General features: G+C 36.9%; 1 protein-coding gene across 3 annotated transcripts in view; it reads right to left on the bottom strand.

The window, feature by feature from the left end:
- Positions 1-21,408, bottom strand: part of LAMA2 (laminin subunit alpha 2) — a 614,868-nt gene that overhangs the window by 268,377 nt on the left and 325,083 nt on the right. For all 3 annotated transcript variants that reach the window (XM_047859508.1, XM_047859510.1, XM_047859509.1), the window contains exons 13-14: positions 8,622-8,723; positions 6,972-7,183 (exon numbers count right to left, since the gene is read on the bottom strand). In XM_047859508.1, the coding sequence (XP_047715464.1) occupies positions 6,972-7,183; positions 8,622-8,723 (314 nt within the window). The remainder of the gene's footprint in view (positions 1-6,971; positions 7,184-8,621; positions 8,724-21,408) is intronic.

The raw sequence follows: 21,408 nt of genomic DNA, 5'->3' as shown, positions 1-21,408 counted from the left end.
CAGCCCATGTGAAAACTCTGTACCTATTAAGCAGTCACTGCCTATTCTGGCCTTATTTAGCCTCTGGTAAATCATGAATCTGCTTTCCGTCTCTATGGATTTATCATGGATAATTCTGGGTATTTCACATAAATGGAATCATATAATCAGACCTTTTGTGTCTGGCTTCTGTTAGTATAATGTTTTCAAAGTTCATCCATGTTGTAGCATGTATCAGTATATCCTTGTTATGACTAATATTCTATTGTATGAATATATCACAACATAGAGTTTGAAAGACAGTACTTGCTTGTGTCAACATGAGCTTATGAGCAACTTCTCACAAAGACTTTGTTGTGTCATCTATATACCTAACCAGAGCATCTCAATACAAGCTCAATACACTTTCGTTGGATGGATGAATGGATGGATAGATGGATAGTAGGTATATGGATAGATGGATAGATGAATGAATGGATACAAAACTACATATAAACAAACATACATGTATTAATAGATGAGTGGATAGGTAAATGAACAGGTGAATGGAACATAGTTATATTTTAGACAATGACTAACATACTCCCAGATAAATGCTAAAATAAAGCCTAGTATCCACATTCAGATGAATAAAGTCAGATAAGCAGGAGACAAATTACTTGTTTGATCAGACTAATAAATAAATAAATAAATAAATAAATAAATAAATAGAAAGCTATTAGAGTTAGAACTTGAGGTCAGAACTCATCTGAATTAATTGTGACATCTTACTGTCTGCACTTAATGAACTGTCCCAAGATTAACTTATCTTTCTGATCACTTTGCTTTCAGAATTAGATGATTTCATGATTGCTATACTAGTTGGTTATCTTATAAAAGACTGTCACAATTTACTAAACAGTAGACTGGTCAATTGTGTAGACAGTCCCCGGATTTTTAATATAAAATTGAGTATTGGAATGTTTCAAAATAGAAAAATGAGTAATTGACTACCTTAAGGAACAATTTAAAATATAACAAAACAAAAACAAAAATATTTTCTATGAATTGCCAAATTTCATTTGTCTTTACAACAACAGATGTTCCTTTCCTTAATCTGTGTAACCATTTTGAGCTGTAAGAAATTTCAACATTCAAAAATCTTTCCCAGCAATATTCCCCATTAGCATTCACTGAGCAGACCCAATGTTCATCAGGTTCTGCTGTTGGTAAATGGGATTTTAATGTGTTTAACGGTTTTAAGTATTACTCATAAAGAAGGCTGCAGTTTTTTTTTTCCCTTCAATATGGACATTTTCTTTTCTTGATACGAGGCTGCATTCTTTTAAATATGTAAAGGTAGTGGTAATAAAGTACTAAATTTTAGAAGTGCATGAACTATCAAAGATTTGTCAACTAAATCACATGTTTTAGCTGGCTATTTCCTCTTATTTTTGTGAGTTGGAAATACAGATAAGATGATGAAGAGAAAAGACATAATTGTGTAAGGTAGTATTGAAAATATTAGAATCATATGAGAAACATTGTCCTGGTACGGACTTAAAGATTGTCCTCAATACTTTGTTTCATTATATTTCTACCAGAGTTAGATAGGTTAAGCTTTACTAAAATAATAACAATAACGCATAAATTATCCTTAGAAACAATAAGAACTTTGATCATAAAACTTTTATATAATTATTTTTTCTATACATCTTTTTTTTTCTATTGAAAGCATCCACTTAATTCTACTTAAACCAATGTTACTTTGGATCAGCCACCATAGATGAAGAGTTTATTGCTATTCAGTTGCTTTGTTCTATTTCGTTCTGTCAAAACTCAGAACTTCCTGCAGTCTCTACCTTGTGGAAGTCCCACCATGTTAGGGGGGACTGAGATACCTTTTATTCCACTCCTAAAAAGGCAAAGAATCATTTAGTGGCCCAGGCAATGTCTGAGTGGTTCATCTGAAAAAGAAGTAGATGTTTTCATCAATCGCTTTTTAATCCCCCATCAAGTAAGGGAAATAACTGAAAGAATCGGATACTATTTCAGCCATTCATAAACATTATATTAAATGCTAATAGGATCATTTATCTCTTCCTTCTTAGACCTACCAGTATGTACTGTGCACATTTCTAATGCATTATTTATTACACTACCGTAAATGTTTGTGTCTGCCTTCCATCCTCGACTATGTCTTTTTTAATTCAATGATCATTTATCCATTATCGCATTCTTTTTGCTTAGCCTAGAACTACCACATCATAATAATTACTACTTACTAAGTGTCTGCTATCTTCTGTGTACTGTAATGGGGGCTTGACAGACATCTCATTTAACTCTGAGTGAACACAATGGGTAATCATGTTATTGTCTACATTTACAAATGAAGAACCTATGACTCAGAGAAGTGCTGTGTCCAATATAATACAGTTCGCAAACAGTGCAGCACAGATTCAAACCCAAGCATGACTCCCAAATCAACGATCATCTTGTTACCCTACACTGCCCCCCAACATATTGCTAGATAGCATGGCTAATGTTTTTGGTACATCATTTTCTCACATAGCATTCAATCTTAAAATTTAGATAGTGTTTCTGCCATTTCGCAGAAGAGGAAACTGAGACTTAGAAAGGTATACATGAAAGGCAATAAATGCTGGCAGACTGAATGAATCCAATATTTACAGAATTTATTTGGCAGGTAGTCAAAGATAATGTGGAGGAAACATATGTGGGTTTAAACCTCTTATGAAGAGCCCAATGCCTAGTGAGTTGCATAAGTCTTTTAAGTTTTACAGGCCTTTTCAGTATAATTTCTTCAAAATATGGTTATCTGTACCATTAATTTCCAAAGATAGATGCATGGTATGCATCTATCAACAATGTTACTATAATCATCAATATACTCCTTTATTTATAAGGGTTTTACTAGATTATTACATAAATTCTATGTAATATTTTTGATACATCCCCCCCAACACACATTTACTCAAAAAAGTCATATGAACATGTCTTGCCTTGAAATGATTCTGTGTTCCTTTTTAAGCAATAAAGACACATGGGGTGTATCAGGATAAAGTCATGATGAGGGCTCAAATTCTTAGTGGCTTAACAGACAACAAAATGTTTACTCATGTAAAAATCCTTCACAGGTCTGGGTGACTGTTCAGGGCAATGTTTCAGGCTATTTGTATCTTCTTGTAGGTGAATAAGCTCCAGAAAGTCTCATGCTGGCATTTCGGTGCTTTGTGTGTGTGTGTGTGTGTGTGTGTGTGTGTGTGTGTGTGTGTGTGTGAGAGAGCATGTGCATGCATGTAGGGGAATTATAATCACTTCTATTCACATTTTACTGGCTAAACCAAGTCATATGACCACATCTATTGTCAAAGGTTAGGGAAATGTAATATTACAAAAGGGGAAGTTTGGATCTAGGTATTTTCCCAAAGAAAATAAAAACACTAATTCAAAAAGATATACGCACCCCTATGTTTATTGCAGCATTATTTACAACAGCCAACACAGGCAAACAGCCTAGTGTCTAACAATAGATGAATGAATAAAAAAGATATGGTATATATAGACAATGGAATACTACTCAGCCATAAAAAAGAATGAGATCTTGCCATTTGTGATAACATGGAAGAACCTAGAGGGTATTATGCTAAGTGAAATAAGTCAGACAGAGAACGATAAATACCAAATAACTTCACTTATACGTGGAATCTGTAACACAAAGCAAATGGACAAACAAATAAACAACAGCAAAGATAGAAACTGGCTCATAAATATAGAGGACAAATAGGTGATTCCCAGAGTGGAGGTGACCAGGGGATAGGCAAAACAAGTGAAGGGAATTAAGAGGTACAAACTTCCAGTTACAAAATAAATTAGTCATGGGGATGAAAGTACAGCATCAGAAATATGCTCATTAATATTGTGACAGCTGTATGATGAGAGATGATACACATATTGAGGTCAGCATTTTGTTATGTATATAATTGTCAAATTACTATGTTTTACAGTGAAACTAATAATAATATATGTCAACTAACTTCAATAAGGATTTTAAAAATAATTTAAAATAAAATAAATAAAATAAAATAAAATAAATAAAATAAAATAAAAAAGGATGAGATCAGAGATTGATGAAAGATACTAACGTCTGCTACAAGGTAAAATAAAACAATTTTTTGCAGAGTTTTATGCTGAATAAACGTTTAAGAAGAGCTGAATAGACTCCTTGCTTGAATTAAATATCAAGAGTGCTACTAAAACTAGGGTTTGGGGAATTTAAAGGAGAAAGATGTATGATTTGGTTAAGTTGATTTCTCTTACATTTCTAAAAGAAGGCTGAAATTTTTCTATTTTTATATTCATCTTACCAATGTGGGCAAATGAGAAAGAAATCAATGAATTTTATTGCATTAACATCTCATCATTCTGGAAAAGAATGACAGCAAACACTGTCACAATTTTGGAATTATCACTATGTGCTTTATCCTAGATGGTCTCCAAAGTCTTAATAGTACTTGGTAGAAAATGTTATTGCTTGCAGTGACCGAGGTTGGATAGAAATGCTTCCGATTTCTCTGCCTATTTGCCATTAGCAAAATGCTTTTGCAGCCCTCTAATTCTATTCTCACGGTGACCTTTTGAAGCTGGCAAGGCAATTGTCCTTCTCTGTATTTCACAGACAGGGTGATTGAAATTCAGAGAGGTCAAAGCTACACTTATGTTTACAACTATTAAATAGCTGAATTGAAAACAGAAGTCAAAATCCTGACCCGCAGGCTAGTTCTCCTTCAACTATTCCTCTCCATCTCACCACAGAGCTGGAGGAAGCCAAGTCCATGAAGTGCACATGCTGAGAACCACCACGTAAGTAAATCTTACTTAAATACACCTAAACACGAATTTTTGTTGAGACAGCCTCCGTTTACTTGTGCTTACACACAAACCGGATACCAAGTCAGAAGCGTACTGTGTAAGACAAGCTGAAATCGATTCAAGTGATGTTTTACAAATGTGACTCAATCCACTGGTAGATCAGAAATAAATACGATAAAACAAGTTCAGTGAGTCAGGATTTAGGCTGACTTTCTGCTTACCTGAAGGGGGTAGGAGTTTCAGATCTGCCATTGCCTTTTCCTTCTTGAACCATAGTGCTTTAGGGAATGTAGGCTGCAGAAGGCAGCCACCTACTTGGATTAGCTCCTGTGTCGGTTCACATAACCTTGCTCTGTGAACACGTCACTCGTACACGGGAAAAGTTCAGAAGGCTTCAAACGAAACTGATGATTTTGACGGATAGACACTGAACTTATCTGACATAAATCAGGGGGAAATGCCTTTGGATTAACTAGTCTGAGAAGCAATGCTGACAAAAATAAATAAACCCCCTAGCCACTTTTTGTCAATTTGGTTGTCATTCATATCGAAAGCCAGAGGACTCATCTCTCTGTACTGTTTAAACATCATGACAATCTCTATTTACTAAACGGGAGAAAAGATAATTAATTCCTAAGTGCTGCTTCACATCTTCATGGCATTTTAACCCAGCTCCTAACAGAATTGCCTATGCAAAAGAGGTACGCTGTTTGACAATGGTTCTGTTTATGAATCTGTAGCGTCCCCCTTTGGGAGACGGTAATGATGATTACACTTAGTTGAAATGGTACAAGTGAAAGACAAACTAGGCTGCACAAGCAAATGATGGGGGTGGAGGAGCATCAGCATTAAAAACAAGACAGCAACAACAACAACAACAAACAAACAAAAAAAACCCCACCTCTTGTAGATAAACCAGTACTGGAGACAATGCTTTGATTCTGAGTATGTCACATAGTCAAGTTTTGGGTCATATTTCTTCATCTAACTTAATCTCAATTAGGGGAAAGTTACCATGCTACCTTGTGCTTATTATTAGGGCATAAAAGGGAAAGGGGGGGTGGGGAGAAAGCTCATTCAGACATAGCTGAAGTTTGAATTTTCTTGGACAAACACATCACTGTTTTTAAAATGGAAAGCTTATAATCAGTCAGATATGAGCAGGTTTGATTCCAGTCACAAGTTCTGTCTTTAGGGGCACCTGGGTGGCTCAGTCAGCTAAGCGTCCAACTTCAGCTCAGGTCATGATCTCATGGCTCGTGAGTTCGAGCCCCTTGTCAGGCTCTGTGCTGACAGCTCAGAGCATGGAGCCTACTTGGGTTTCTGTGTCTCCCTCTCTCTCTGCCCCTCCTCCCTCTCAAAAATAAATAAAACACTAAAAAGAAAAATTCCCTCTTTAAAGAAAAAGAAAGGAAAACAACTAATTCTATGTAACAGGCACTTTGCATAATTGCCACATATAATTTTCACAATGACCCCTGAAAAGTAGACACTATAATCTCCACTTCACACTTGAAGAAAGCAAGTTTCCACAAGGACCAATCACTTGCCAAAGTCACACATAAAATAAGCAGTTGAACTCACTGAATTCCTAGTTAGTTTGGCTCCAAGCTTATGCTCTTTCCTCTACAACACACAACCTTATAGTCTTCTATGAAGAGACTTGTGATTATTTCAATGAAGGTGCTTAGGTTTCTTATTACAAACCACATGCTATTAAGTTAGAAACTGGTTAATTAATTAATGGAAGAAAACAGTTTACAAACCACTTTCTGAATATGGATACCCTGGAATTATACCTCTTTAGTTTCCCAGTGTCTGAGTCGTCATAAATGAGACTTTATTCTCCAGTATAGAGTTTTTCAGAATATGGATCCTTTTTTATCACATGTTCTAGCTGAATTGTGAAGGAATCATCGATACTAGAAAAGGGCTAAGACACATTTTTTTGGGTGTTTAAATTTTAAAGTTTTAATAGAAACGCTTTTCAGAAAACTAGCGCTTGATTCTTAACTACTATTTGCAGAAAACCTGCATATCTTTAAAGTCACTGTTCTACCTAACGCGTGCTTGCTCCAAAGAAGTGTGTGAACACTGGGAGATGCAGTTCTTGAGTTTACCTGAAGGTGGCATCCATCCCAAGGCTGTAGGTGATTTGTATGAGGACTCTCTTTACATTCGCGAGCACTGTCATAAACTCTCTTCTACTGACAGGGAAATTTGTGCCATGTATGGTAAACAATTCTTCTTTAAGTGACAATGAATGGATATGTTCTTCATATGGTTGCAGATACACCTCGTCTTGGACTGTGCTGATCCTCAAGTCACTTCCCTAAAGGGGGGGAAAAAGGATGAAAGTGTGAAAAGAAGGTATAAAAGGGTAAAAAGTATCCATATTTGGATTTGCCACTTTGTGAATTATCCTCAGATTTTTAATTCCAGGTTGGCTTTCCTTGCCGTTTAGTATATTTCTGGTATATACGAGAGGAAGAGAAGGCAATTTAAATATTAGCCTTAACCAGATGCATTGCTAAGCATAAGCTTTGTTATACATAACCTCGTTTCCACTATTAACTAAATAATAGATACTTGGCAACTCATGCATGCCATGTGATTACAAATACCTATTTAATGCAAGTGCATAATAATTGGCATAATTCAAATATATTAGTTTATGGTGAATGTAGGTTGTATAGAAAAATAGGGAAGAAAAGTTACAACAGTGTTTTGTATTAAGCTATGGTTTTAAAGGACTTTTCTATATGGGAAAACAAACAGAAACAAACAAGAAAAGTCCTGCAGTCTAGCATTCACAGTAAGATAATGGCATCATAATAGGGAATGTATTGACTGACCTTAAGGTTATCCTTCTTTACTGAGTTCATTTATATTAATAATACAGAACTTCACATTTTACGTTTAAAGAACCCCTTTTATCTCAAAGGAATTCCAAGACATACTTCTAGTTTTATAGATACACACACATGCATATATATTTAATAATATATATCATCCAGATCACTTCCTCTAATACTGGAAATACTTATTTTAGGGGAAGAATTTTGTCATTGATTCAGATGCATGAAAGGTTCAAGAAGAAGAACAACAAAGCCTGGTGCTAAATCAACATCAACCCACTGGAACCACAAATGTACATGCAAGTGTGTGCTCTGAGGCTATGTGAGAGTTGGAGGAAGGGTATGCATTATGTGAAAGGAACAGTATGAGAAAGGGTGGGGGAGGGCCTCTAAGATATCTTTAGGCTTCCCACATTGTAGAATTGCCTATGGCCCTCCAAATCCTGAAAGTAATTTCTCCTATATCTTTCCTACTTAAATGAGGAGTTTGGAAGTCAAGATTTAACTACACTAAATAAACAAGCTTCCCTTTTCATTTGTGTCGGCCTAATATCAACAAAGAAGTAGACAATAAAATCTACTTGGAAGAAAGGGGAGATGGAAAAAATTAAACAGTGTAAATCATCATTTGCATAAACACTTGATCACTCTTATATTCTTGGGTACATGGTCGTTATACTTTTAATTTAAATTCCAGGTCTGGTCTAAAGGTCTTCTTTATCATTGCAACCTAACGAATATGTTCAGTCTTTTAGATATATCTTAGTGTGAAACATAAGGCTGGCATAAGAACGTTTCCCAAGATATGGTATTTTCTATAGTTGTATATTAAATTAATCTCAAGCCAATCAGGTAAGGAATAATCTAAGAATGTAAAACAGTTGAACATAAGTGATCCACTCCGTACTTTACCTCTAAGATAACCATAATCTGGAGAACGTGTTCTGTATCTTCTTCCTCTTCCTCAAAGTCATATGAGATGGTAAATGTCAACTGTCCTCCAACTGCTGTAAGCTATAAGAGAAGAGATGTGTAATCATTACAAGACAGGAGATGGGCTGTTAAATCATATTTTACTTATTATTTTAAAATCATTTTATTGTTCTAGAGGGTAGGATTTGGAAGAAACAGAAATCACAAGAGTGCAGGGTGAGAATGATAGACATTTCTTTAGCAGTAACCTTTATACGAACCTTACCCATCAACAGCAAGCCTGACATAAATATAAATTCATGTATTATTTTCCCCAGGATTGCAGGCTTGCTGAAATAGGTTAAGTTCTGTGAAACCAAACACAGCCCCTCCTGTCATTTTCCTCGTCTATAGCTTGAGCTTTACAATTCCCAAGCAGAAAAGGATCTTTGTCAAAATTGGGAGATTTCTACCCATCCCTGAGGGTCACTCACTTTCTGTTGGTCTGAACGCTTTGAACAAAGACATCACTCCATTTGACAGCGACGTTACATAAACTATAAGCTAAGCTGGGAAATGTCGGTCAAAGAAAAATAAAGGAATAGTGGCAAATTTTATATTATGATACAATTCAACCAAAACTCCCAAAGAAGATACACTTTTCCCTGTGCAATCAAATATGCTTAGTTGGGATGAATGCTATTATTCCTTTTCATTAAATAAACCTCCTTCCTTCCAATATGCACGTCAAGCCCTGTGTTAATGGATGTTTGAGGTTTACATCTTCTGACATTGACAGTAACCTTGTAGAAAGGAAAAAAAAAATAGGAAAGCAAGATCATTTATAGGACAGGAATCAACATTGGGGTTTGAGTGACAGATTCAATGCAAATACGGCAGTCCCTTTTTAAAAATTCCACTCCGGCATTGTAAATAAAGACATTCATAAAACAAAGCTGATGATTTGTATTCTGCTGTTTCCTCCGTGCTGACAAACAGAGACCCAGCTTCACAGCCATCAGCTCTCCGTGGCCTCTTACTGCAGACCCTGACCACAAAGCAATTCTGGGCGATGCACTGGATGGAGGAGGAGGAGCCCGGATTCCTTGCAGAGTCGTTCCATGGGGAATGGCACATAGCTCTCCATGGCTGATGAAATAGGGTTTTCAACTTGCAGCTCCGCAATGTCTTCTAAGAGCTCATTACATGGAGCTCTACAAGGAACTAGAATTCAGAAAACTTTTATTCCCCTGTTCCCCTGAGAAATAGCCCTACTCTAATGTCTTCTGATATATAAAATAATAAATATCTGCCTGGACTATAGCGCTTGGCATCATTGTGAGTAACAAAGGGTAGATCAATGTAAAAGGTTTTTGGTTCTATTAAGATAAGCATCCAAAATATCACCTTGCAATAGAAGAGTCCAGAAAGGCAGCAGGAAAGAAGGCTTTATATATTTCCAAGAAGAGTGAACTAATTTTCTACATTAATAAAAATATTTAGCAGGACGCAGGGATGGAGTTTGGGGAAAACACAAGGATATAGATCTATAATGTTGCAAAACTTTTGAGCTTCCAGTTATATTTTGATCATGTAAAATTTGGACTATGTGTTTTTATTTTCTTTGGAATATGTTTCTCTAAAAAAAAAAAGAAAAACACTCCATTTTAATTCATAGTTTCTTAATTTAAAAATTATACAAATGTGTGGACCTCAGAGATAAAGCTAATGCCTATTTTGCTAATAAAAAGAGTCAAGTGAGTGCAATTTGAATATCGAAGCTTTTCAGACTTGAGATAAAATAGAAAAATGTTTGATTTGTTATAATATTTCATTTGTTTATGCCATTTCCACACCTACTCATAATAATTATGAAATCATCTAGCATGTAAAACACTTTGAGAGACAAATGAGGGTGGAAATGGAGAAAACAAACAAGAAACAAATATAGAAAAAGAAAGGGCTCTTCTGCAGGTCAGTGATCATATATAAAACATGAATGAAGGAGTGAAATTAATTCAACATATTCTTCTGAGGGCTTATCATTACTATTATAGTAATAAAAATGAAAATTTGCCCTTCACTCACATTTCATAAAGCAACTGTCCCCAACTCTTTTCATGGATCTTCAATACCTATACGTCAGTATTATTAGAACTAATTTTTGAATCCACTAACAATTTTCATGAGTGAATCCATTTTACTTCTACCTAAGTTATGTGAAAAACAGACCATTTTAAAAAGGTGTATGTTGAGTTACCAGATTTGTTTTTTTCCTCCAAATCAAGTACCCATTTCTAGAATATTAGAATCACTATCTTTTTCACTCACTGTAAAGGTGTATATTTATGGCCATTTCTGTGTTGGTACTTAGTCAAGTACTTTGAGTAATTTTGAAAAAGGATTATTTAAGGTACCATCCCACAGTTTAGAGGTCATATTCTTAGGAATAATCACTTAATCTCTGTTAAATTCCTTTCCCTCTATTTTTCCTTGACCTCCATTATCTCTTCATAAGCAATAAACCCAAGCATTTCCTGATGTTGCCAGCTAATGTGTCTTTCCTGACAAGTACATACCAGCATATGAAAGTCTCTGTGATGAGTCAATTATAAGACAGCATCTTCTTTTCTGAGGGATCTCATTTTTTGGGAAAAACCTGTAGCAATATTCAGAGTACAAACTGTCCTTTCCTATAGCTTTGGATGAAGAAGTCTCTGCCTCTTCTTCTACCTGTCGCTCCATATCCCAAATGGCTTTTATGTGTCTCTTTCAAGTCCTTGCATCCCCACTGTCCTATATTCCCTTAAGTATCCCAGTCTCCACGCTCTCCGTCAAATCCAATGTGCACTGGACTGCCAATCATCAGCTGACTTTACTGTCTCCTCTAGCCATTATGTATGGTTATTACTTTCACTGCCGAACTCTCAGATACAGGACATTACATGCATTTTCTTTATTCTTACCCATCCAGCCTTTCTTATTTTATCTATTGCATCCTGTCTTAACCCTTGGTACTCCACTAAAAATGTTTCTTGAGGGGTACCTGGGTGACTCAGTCGGTTGAGTGACCGACTTCGGTTCAGGTCATGATCTCGCCGTTTGTGAGTTCGACCCCCGCGTTGGGCTGTGCGCTGACATCTCAGAGCCTGGAGCCTGCTTCAGATTCTGTGTCTCCCTCTCTCTCTGACCCTCCCTCATTCATGCTCTGTCCCTCTCTGCCTCAAAAATAAATAATCATTAAAGAAAAAAAATTTTAAAAAAATGTTTCTTGAGGGGCACCTGGGTAGCCCAGTTGGTTAAGCCGCCGACTTCGGCTCAGGTCATGGTCTCAGGGTTTGTGGATTTGAGCCCTGTGTCGGGTTCTATGCCGACAGCTCAGAGCCTGGAGCTGCTTCAGATTCCATATCTCCCCTTCTCTCTGCCCTTCCCCTGCTCATGCTCTGTGTCTCTGTCTCTCATAAATGAATAAACATTAAAAAAAAAGTGTTCTCGAAAGTTCATTTATGAACTCTACCTGGCAATGGACCTTCTGCTTCTGTTCAGTTTTATTGTTAAATCTGTATGTAGCATGTAATAGTTCTTAAAATTCTCGACTCCTTTGTCTCCTGTTGTACCAAACTTTCATAACACTCCTTCCTCTGCCTTGGTCATACCACTATCTCATTTGTAGAAACATTTTTCTTTCTTATTCTATACTGTGTGTATGGATGTCTGCAAAATTTTTATTCCCTTTGGTTACCCTTTCTTATTGTCTCCCCATTCCTCTCTCATGGATTTAATTATGTTTGTGCCTGGTTCCTCATCTGTATCTTCCACCGTGTGCTGTAGCCATGTATTAGTTAGCTCAGGATGCCATAACAAAATACCAAAGACTGGTGCTTAAACAACAGAAATCAGATCAAGGTGTAGGAAGAACTGGTTTCCTCTGCAGCCTCTCATCTTGGCTTGTAGATGGCCACCCTCACCCTGTGTCCTCACCTGGTCCTTCCTTCTGTGTTTGTCAGAACACACTATTCTTCTTATAAGGACTCCGGTCATACTGGATTGGGCCCACCCTAATTCCCTCACTTTAACTTAATTATTGCTTTAAAAATCCTTTCTCCAAATAGTGTCACATCCTAAGATTCTGGGGATTAGGACTTCATCATTAGAATTTGGGGGGAGGGATACAATTCTGCCTATCGGAGTCCTGTACTGATTGTTCTTTTTTTTTTTTTTTAACTTTTTTTTAACGTTTATTTATTTTTGAGACAGAGAGAGACAGAGCATGAACGGGGGAGGGTCAGAGAGAGGGAGACACAGAATCTGAAACAGGCTCCAGGCTCTGAGCTGTCAGCACAGAGTCCGACGTGGGGCTTGAACCCACGGACTGCGAGATCATGACCTGAGCCGAAGTAGGGCACTCAACTGACTGAGCCACCCAGGCACCCCTGTACTGATTGTTTAATAATGTCTCAAACACTCAACATTCCCAGTTAATCTCATTATCTGGATCTTCCCAGGAAACACACTTGATTGTTTTCCCCACTCCCATGATTGGGTCAGGTCAGTTGCTTTATTTCTCTGTTTCAAATGAGAAACTGTAGGTGTCGCACATATTGTTTTCACTGTATTATTTATATCAAATTAGTCTCAATCTTATTCTCTTGAAATGCTTTTCCTAGCTTTCCATTTTCATTGCTGCATCACCCTTACTAGGTCCTCACCAAGCATTTGAATTCAATTCCCTGACTTCAGTCATTTTTTTGGCGGGGAGGGGGGGGGGGGCGGATTTTATCAACTGTTACTTCTGTTGTTGCCTCTGTCATGAAGAGCCTACAGTGGCCCTGGGATCTATAATATCATTTGAGTTTCTACGCAGTTTCAATAAGTCTAGGATCTATTTAGCGCCCTTTTCACAAACTCTGCACAGGCGCTCCAGGGCCCTGCAGTAAACTCACAAAGGCACCGTAGGATACTGTAAACATTTAAAGGAAACACAAGCAACACTGTGTATTTGTTAGACGCCAGGCAAACAACTAGCTTGAGGTACTCCACAGTTTTAACATTAATGTCATATTCCTTTCAGAGATGTTCTCAAAATGTTGAACTGTGTTTTTTGGGTCCTTGCACTTTCAGCAATGTCATGTCTTTGGTAAGCAAAGTTTTCAGTGTGTGCTATGATAACCACTTATTGCACAAAAATCAATGTGAAACAGGAATTAAAGGTAGCCGTGTGCACTCTGTTTCTAGGTTTGAACAGTTGTGTCATTACAGGCACACAAATCTCCTCTAGTAAGTCATTGTGGTTATGAAAAAAAAAAAAGAGATTATTATATGGCCTGAACTTACGTGCCTTATCTTTTTCAATGGTTGCTAAATTGTTAAAATGTAAATATTTATGAAGCTGTTGGGCCGTAACTACTGTGGCATGTTTCAGTTGGTCTAGGAGACACTGTGAAAAAAAAATACAAAGACATTCAGAATACCACAAATTGAAGAAGTTTGGGAATTTCAGATTTAGCCTCTGTTTATATCTACCCATTCTGCTACTTAGATTTGCTTCAACTCATTTTGCTGCTGAAATTCTCACTCCTACAGCTCTCTGACTATTCAAATCTGCTTTTCTTTCTTTGCTTGGCTAGTGTCCCACTGGTCAGAAGACTGAAGAGGGAAAAGGGTTTTTTTTTTAGTGATATTCCCGAAGACTCAGTGGCAACCACAACAGAGAAGAGAGCTAACGGACTTTAGAACAGGTAGAGCTCTGCATAGACCATCTCATCCATTAACACTGAAGAATGCATTCTAACAATACCTCCCATGACATTGGTAAGTTACACGTACTGTGCATAGCTTTAATTTTCCACAATTTGGGGCTATGTAGACTCAATTTATTAATTTTATCTTTGAGACTTTCAAACTCATCCATTTTGGGGACAACACTGGTTACTGTAATTTTGCAGGGCACTAAAAGTACTTCCAGCACATTTCACTTTCTCTGGCTATTGACAAACAAAACTGTCACTATTCTATTGGCCAGAGAAGTATGGTTTTCCACAGGAAGAATTAAGTTCAATTCCAGTTCACATTGAGGCAATTCTTACATTTGCTGGGTAGATTAGACTATATTTAGCAGAGATGAAAGTTGTATTCCTTTTCAATACAAAGAGAAAGCGAATTTAATGGGAACAGTTCATTTCATCAGGGTCCCCAAAGACCTAGTTTTTTTTGTTATTGTTGTTTGTTTGTTTGTTTTTTTACCTTTCTTCATATCTATTAAGCAAAATTCTCTTCGGAAAGATTCAGATATCAAATCGAGAAGCAAGGAAAAGAAACAGGGCCCATTCATTCCTGGTTCAGGTCTAAGCCCTTCCTGATCTTCAAATTCACCCCATTAAGAAAAGAGCAACACAAGTAGCTGTTTCCCATGAGTTCCTGTTTTAATTCTACCTTCAGGGGAAAGAAACAGCTTGTTTGCAAGTAACATTACAGTTACTATGCAATATATAACCTAATGTCACACATAATAATGTACTGTGCATGCAGCACATTGCATTAAAGATTTAATGAGGCAGGAAAGTTCTCCCTCATGAGTGGAAAAGGCTAAAGGTAATTCATAAAACCAAGCTTTACAACAGTATTTAGTATTAGGCTACCTGTGTTCTAGCCTCCCCCTCTCCCAATCTCAAGAAAAATGAATTGAAAGGTGAAGGGTGGATGATCTATGGGGGACAATACACTCGGGGGGAAGTTCTTTCATAAAACAAGCCTGGAATATTTGGTTGTCTGATGTCAGAACATCGTCTCTCTTCTTCCACTAAATGGGTGTAAAATCTAATATTGACTTTTGCTTACCAGAGCAAATATTTCAGGAGGGATGTACTAAAATCAAATGAAGAAAAGTGTAATATGGAGCAGGATAAATGAAACATATATGTTAATTTCAGTTTAGCATCACAAACATGGCGATTGGTTCATCTTTCTAGATTTTGAAGCTCCAATGCCTTAAACTGTGAAAAAGTATCCCTCTCACAGAAGTGTTTACTGATGTATCTATTCATGGAGCTCTATATTAACATAGAAACAGAACTTCATGTTTTGTCATGCTTTTTGGTACATTTATAACATTGAGATAAGAACATGTTTCTCTTCCTTCCAAGTTTGATAGAATAGAACAGGTCTAAGGGGATGCTGAATTAGAGAACAGGCAGAATTTACAGAGGAGGTCTTAAAGTTACATCACCTTAACACAGAGAAAAAGAAGTAGGAGTTGTGAGCATCAAACAGAAACAATACATTCTGGAAACACTGGGCTGGAAGGCAAGAGGCTACATTATGTAGTCCAGGAGATACAAAGAGGAAAATCTTCAGGATTTTCTTGCATGCCTGCTTCCATTCTTCCCTTCTTTTCTTCCTCTCCACCTGCTCTGCCTCTTTCCTTCCTTTTATCCATCTCCTCCTTTTTTCTTCCTTCTCCCCTCTTCCCCCACCTCTTCTCCTCTTCCCTGCCCCCACTAGTTTCATCTTCTCCTTCTGATTTGTTATCCTTTAGACATGGCCACTTCCAACCTGATAATGTTGCACTCCTTTGTATTTTGTATCATCAGAATTTCATAAGTATCCAAAGTAGGGGTGAAAACTACAAAGCGACCGAACCAAGGACAGAATCTTCTGGCCGCCCCCTCAGAGATACTCTCTCAGTGAAACAACAACTGACCAATCAGTGTCCTTGGAGTCCAGTCACCCAACTGCTTGAGAAATTAAGTATGAACTTATATGAGTTTCTATAAAATTAGTGGTTTAATCACTTGAATAACACCAACCTATTTCAGCATGAGGTCTCTTGTGTAACAAAGTAAGCCCAATTGTACTTTCTCTATACTCTCTTATGATTCAAAGCAAATGGAATTATGCAGGTTCGATCAGGTAAGAATGTTTTTGGCTGTAACTGAAAACCAGACAATTAATGATTCTTATATAACAAGAGGTGCAGAAGAAAACACATCAAATTTTTTTTTAATTTTTTTTTCAACTTTTTTTTTATGAAATTTATTGACAAATTGGTTTCCATACAACACCCAGTGCTCATCCCAAAAGGTGCCCTCCTCAATACCCATCACCCACCCTCCCCTCCCTCCCACCCCCCATCAACCCTCAGTTTGTTCTCAGCTTTTAACAGTCTCTTATGCTTTGGCTCTCTCCCATTCTAACCTCTTTTTTTTTTTTTCCTTCCCCTCCCCCATGGGTTCCTGTTAAGTTTCTCAGGATCCACATAAGAGTGAAACCATATGGTATCTGTCTTTCTCTGTATGGCTTATTTCACTTAGCATCACACTCTCCAGTTCCATCCACGTTGCTACAAAAGGCCATATTTCATTTTTTTCTCATTGCCACGTAATATTCCATTGTGTATATAAACCACAATTTCTTTATCCATTCATCAGTTGATGGACATTTAGGCTCTTTCCATAATTTGGCTTTTGTTGAGAGTGCTGCTATGAACATTGGGGTACAAGTGGCCCTATGCATCAGTACTCCTGTATCCCTTGGATAAATTCCTAGCAGTGCTATTGCTGGGTCATAGGGTAGGTCTATTTTTAATTTTCTGAGGAACCTCCATACTGCTTTCCAGAGCGGCTGCACCAATTTGCATTCCCACCAACAGTGCAAGAGGGTTCCCGTTTCTCCACATCCTCTCCAGCATCTATAGTCTCCTGATTTGTTCATTTTGGCCACTCTGACTGGCGTGAGGTGATACCTGAGTGTGGTTTTGATTTGTATTTCCCTGATAAGGAGCGACGTTGAGCATCTTTTCATGTGCCTGTTGGCCATCCGGATGTCTTCTTTAGAGAAGTGTCTATTCATGTTTTCTGCCCATTTCTTCACTGGGTTATTTGTTTTTCGGGTGTGGAGTTTGGTGAGCTCTTTATAGATTTTGGATACTAGCCCTTTGTCCGATATGTCATTTGCGAATATCTTTTCCCATTCCGTTGGTTGCCTTTTAGTTTTGTTGGTTGTTTCCTTTGCTGTGCAGAAGCTTTTTATCTTCATAAGGTCCCAGTAATTCACTTTTGCTTTTAATTCCCTTGCCTTTGGGGATGTGTCGAGTAAGAGATTGCTACGGCTGAGGTCAGAGAGGTCTTTTCCTGCTTTCTCCTCTAAGGTTTTGATGGTTTCCTGTCTCACATTCAGGTCCTTTATCCATTTTGAGTTTATTTTTGTGAATGGTGTGAGAAAGTGGTCTAGTTTCAACCTTCTGCATGTTGCTGTCCAGTTCTCCCAGCACCATTTGTTAAAGAGGCTGTCTTTTTTCCATTGGATGTTCTTTCCTGCTTTGTCAAAGATGAGTTGGCCATACGTTTGTGGGTCTAGTTCTGGGGTTTCTATTCTATTTCATTGGTCTGTGTGTCTGTTTTTGTGCCACACATCAAATTTTAAAATACAACCAACAGGTTATTTCCCACTTACCCCCCCCCCCCCCATTTCATGTATTTTCTACAAACACTTACTTAGATCCATTTGGGGACACTTAAAAATATAAACACCCCATAAACAGATTTGCTAAACATCATAATAAGATGATGAAGTGTTTACAAGTACAATATCCCATACATAAATTAAGATTTAGTGTTTCCTCTAAGTGTTGTGACTGAGAGAACCACTTATCACTTTGTGACTTGCACGGATCAAGTATTGGGTTGAAATAATGCAGTCTCCACAGATGTGAGTAAATGGTAGCAGCCAAATTCTCCAAACTGCCTTTTGTTATCAAGCCCTGACTCAAAAACAGGATCTTTGCAACAGCTGTTTGTCTTCTGTTTACTTACTTAGGTTTGGATGGAATGCTCCATTGGTACTCTTGTTGTAGTTTGGATTAATTTATGTGTAAATATTCAGTACAAAAAAGTACATGCAATACAGAATTAAACACTGATCTCATCAAATGAACTGTAAATTATGGTTTTATGTATATATAACTTTCTTATTGACCAGGGCTTAAATGTTTTTCAAGTTCTCTGCCAAGAAAACAGAAAACTGCATTCTCATGATATACAACATGGATGTTGATTAAAATAACAACATACAATTTAATCCAAGTTCCGTCAAGTTAAAGAGAAATAGGCTTACTATTTTTATATAATTGACAAATGAATATATATTTTTTATATATTTATGCATACATAAATCCTTGAAAAAAAGTTAGGAGAACATTGTAAAAAGGAGATATCAATAATGCTCTTTTCTATCTGAATAAGAATTTTAGCTAATCTTTTACTGCTTAAGTGTTTTGCCTTATAAGGATATTCTTTACTCTGGATCGTATATAGCTATTTTATAGCTTTCCCCTCTTATTACAAAAGCAGGAATAAAAGTATAATAAACAGAATTCTCATCTTTCCTATAGGTAATTTTCAATGTTCTTGCCTCAACACTAACTATGGCTGGAAGGGCTGTATGCTTAAATGAGCTCAATCAATTCCACGCTACATTATTTAAATAGAGGTTATCTTGAACTATCAGACAACTTATTTCTCACAAAGGTAGATGCCAGAACACCAGTCTTGGGATACTATCTTGATTTGATTCAAAATTGATCTACCTCCCTTCCTTTTTCTCTTTTCCCTTATTCATGAACTCTGCAGGTGATTCTTTATTATAGCAGTAGAAGCTGGTTATGAATTTTAGAAGAAAAGATTCCCAAAGATGCAGTGGGAACTAAGTCACACCCCAGAGGAGGACCAACAGGCTAATACAATACATTCTAGTGCCTCCTTCCAGAATGAACAGATAAAGATTTGCATGAGTTTCTGACATGTCTGTTAACATGGGAACCATATATAATTCACACAAAAGATTAAGCTCATTCCCAGAGATTTTCCAGACCTGGTTTTGGATTCTGGTTCTGCCTTTAAATGTTGCACGGCCTTTGGGAAAGTTATCTATGCTTGCAGAATCTCAATTAATTTTCACTAAAATGCACTGAATTACACCTACTTCAGCAGTTTGTTATGAAGGTGAAATGAGCAAATATTTATAAAAGTCTTCAGTTGATACCTAGCACATAGTATATATTCAATGAATGTTGTAAATTGTACTATTTTAATAAAAATAACTTTCAAAATTAATACATACACACTTCACTCTAAAAACTTAACCATAATGATATTTATTTCATGATTCTAAATGCACTTTATTGTTTTTAATTTTTTTTCAACGTTTTTTATTTATTTTTGGGACAGAGAGAGACAGAGCATGAACGGGGGAGGGGCAGAGAGAGAGGGAGACACAGAATGGGAAACAGGCTCCAGGCTCCGAGCCATCAGCCCAGAGCCTGACGCGGGGCTCGAACTCACGGACCACGAGATCGTGACCTGGCTGAAGTCGGACGCTTAACCGACTGCGCCACCCAGGCGCCCCTAAATGCACTTTAAAATCATAGCATTTCTGGAAGAGACCACAGTGTTGGCAGATCTTGTCCATGTTTTAATGTTTCCCTATGGTACTTTGCATAAGTATCTTACAGATAGTAGATATTGTGTAAATATGTGCTGAACTTTCATCAAATTCAACACCATATATCATTTCAATGTATTATAGTTGGAGAAGATATAAAAAACTGGTACAAAAAAATTTGTACTACCCCCATGAGATAGCTTGTAGTTGTTATTAGAATAGGCCTTTATTGGTTTCTCTATTCTTATCTTTGTCAGTACTAAAAACAGACCAAGGGAAATATGTCTATTTGAGTTTTTTGGTGATTTGAGCTTACTGCAACAACTTACTGTACTGCTGACTGGCAAACTATAAGTGCATTTATTTTAAAATAAGGCCCTTTAGCATGTGGGAAGTTTGATCTGCAGCTGAAAGGAAAAATCAATATTTAAGTCATTTAGACATTTACACACATAAAGCAACTATATGTCATCGCTTTTCACCAGATTCTATATGCTAAGATAATAGTGTAAATTCCAGCAGCCACTAATACATATTTTATAAGTTACAAATACATTTTCAATATGTTCTGATATATTGGCAAACAATGTACTCTCTGTGTTAAAAAGACACGTAGCATACAGATTAAAGGGAGCAATGATCCCACCGCAATCATCGCTAGTCAGAGCACATCCTTGACACCACTATTTAAGAGAAGAGTTAACAAATTAGAGGTCAGCGGGGAGGTGTGACCAGGATGCTGACGGCTCTAAAAGCACAACAAAAGGTTCAGAAAGGTAATGGGGATATTTAACCTTAAAGAATAAAAGCCATAGGAAAAACATGATTATTTTATTCAAATATCTAAAGGTCTATCATGTATAATAAAAAGAAACTTTGCTCTCTTTGTTGCATAAAAATGGAGTCTACCTAAAGGAAGTAGGGAGTATTTCTTGATCCAGCATAAAAATTAACTTCTGATATCTAGAACTGTTGAAAATGGAATGAGTTTTGTAGAGTGTCCGTATCCTTAAAGACATATGAATAGAGGTCCATCTGCCTGGGATGATAAAGAAGGAATGGACACATCTGCCAAGAGGTTGGACTAGATCTGATATCAATGGGCAATTTGCAATTCCACCATGCGAAATTTTACAGCTAATTTACTAACAGTTGGTTAATTAAATATCACGGTAACCCTTTTCAATTTGTATTGTAGAATATCAGAATAGTAATTACTTTTATATACACCAGCTCCTTGCTGTGTGATTTTAGAAATAATACATTTAGAGGACAAACAACACATTTCATTAAGAGAAAACTACTTGTATAGACATCATTAGAGATTTGCAATGGCATAGTGGAAAAGAGT

The sequence above is a fragment of the Prionailurus viverrinus genome, chromosome B2, assembly GCF_022837055.1.
Source record: "Prionailurus viverrinus isolate Anna chromosome B2, UM_Priviv_1.0, whole genome shotgun sequence".
NCBI lineage: Eukaryota > Metazoa > Chordata > Mammalia > Carnivora > Felidae > Prionailurus > Prionailurus viverrinus.
The sequence above is the reverse complement of the archived record's forward strand: the minus strand, read 5'-3'. Positions and strand labels throughout refer to the sequence as shown.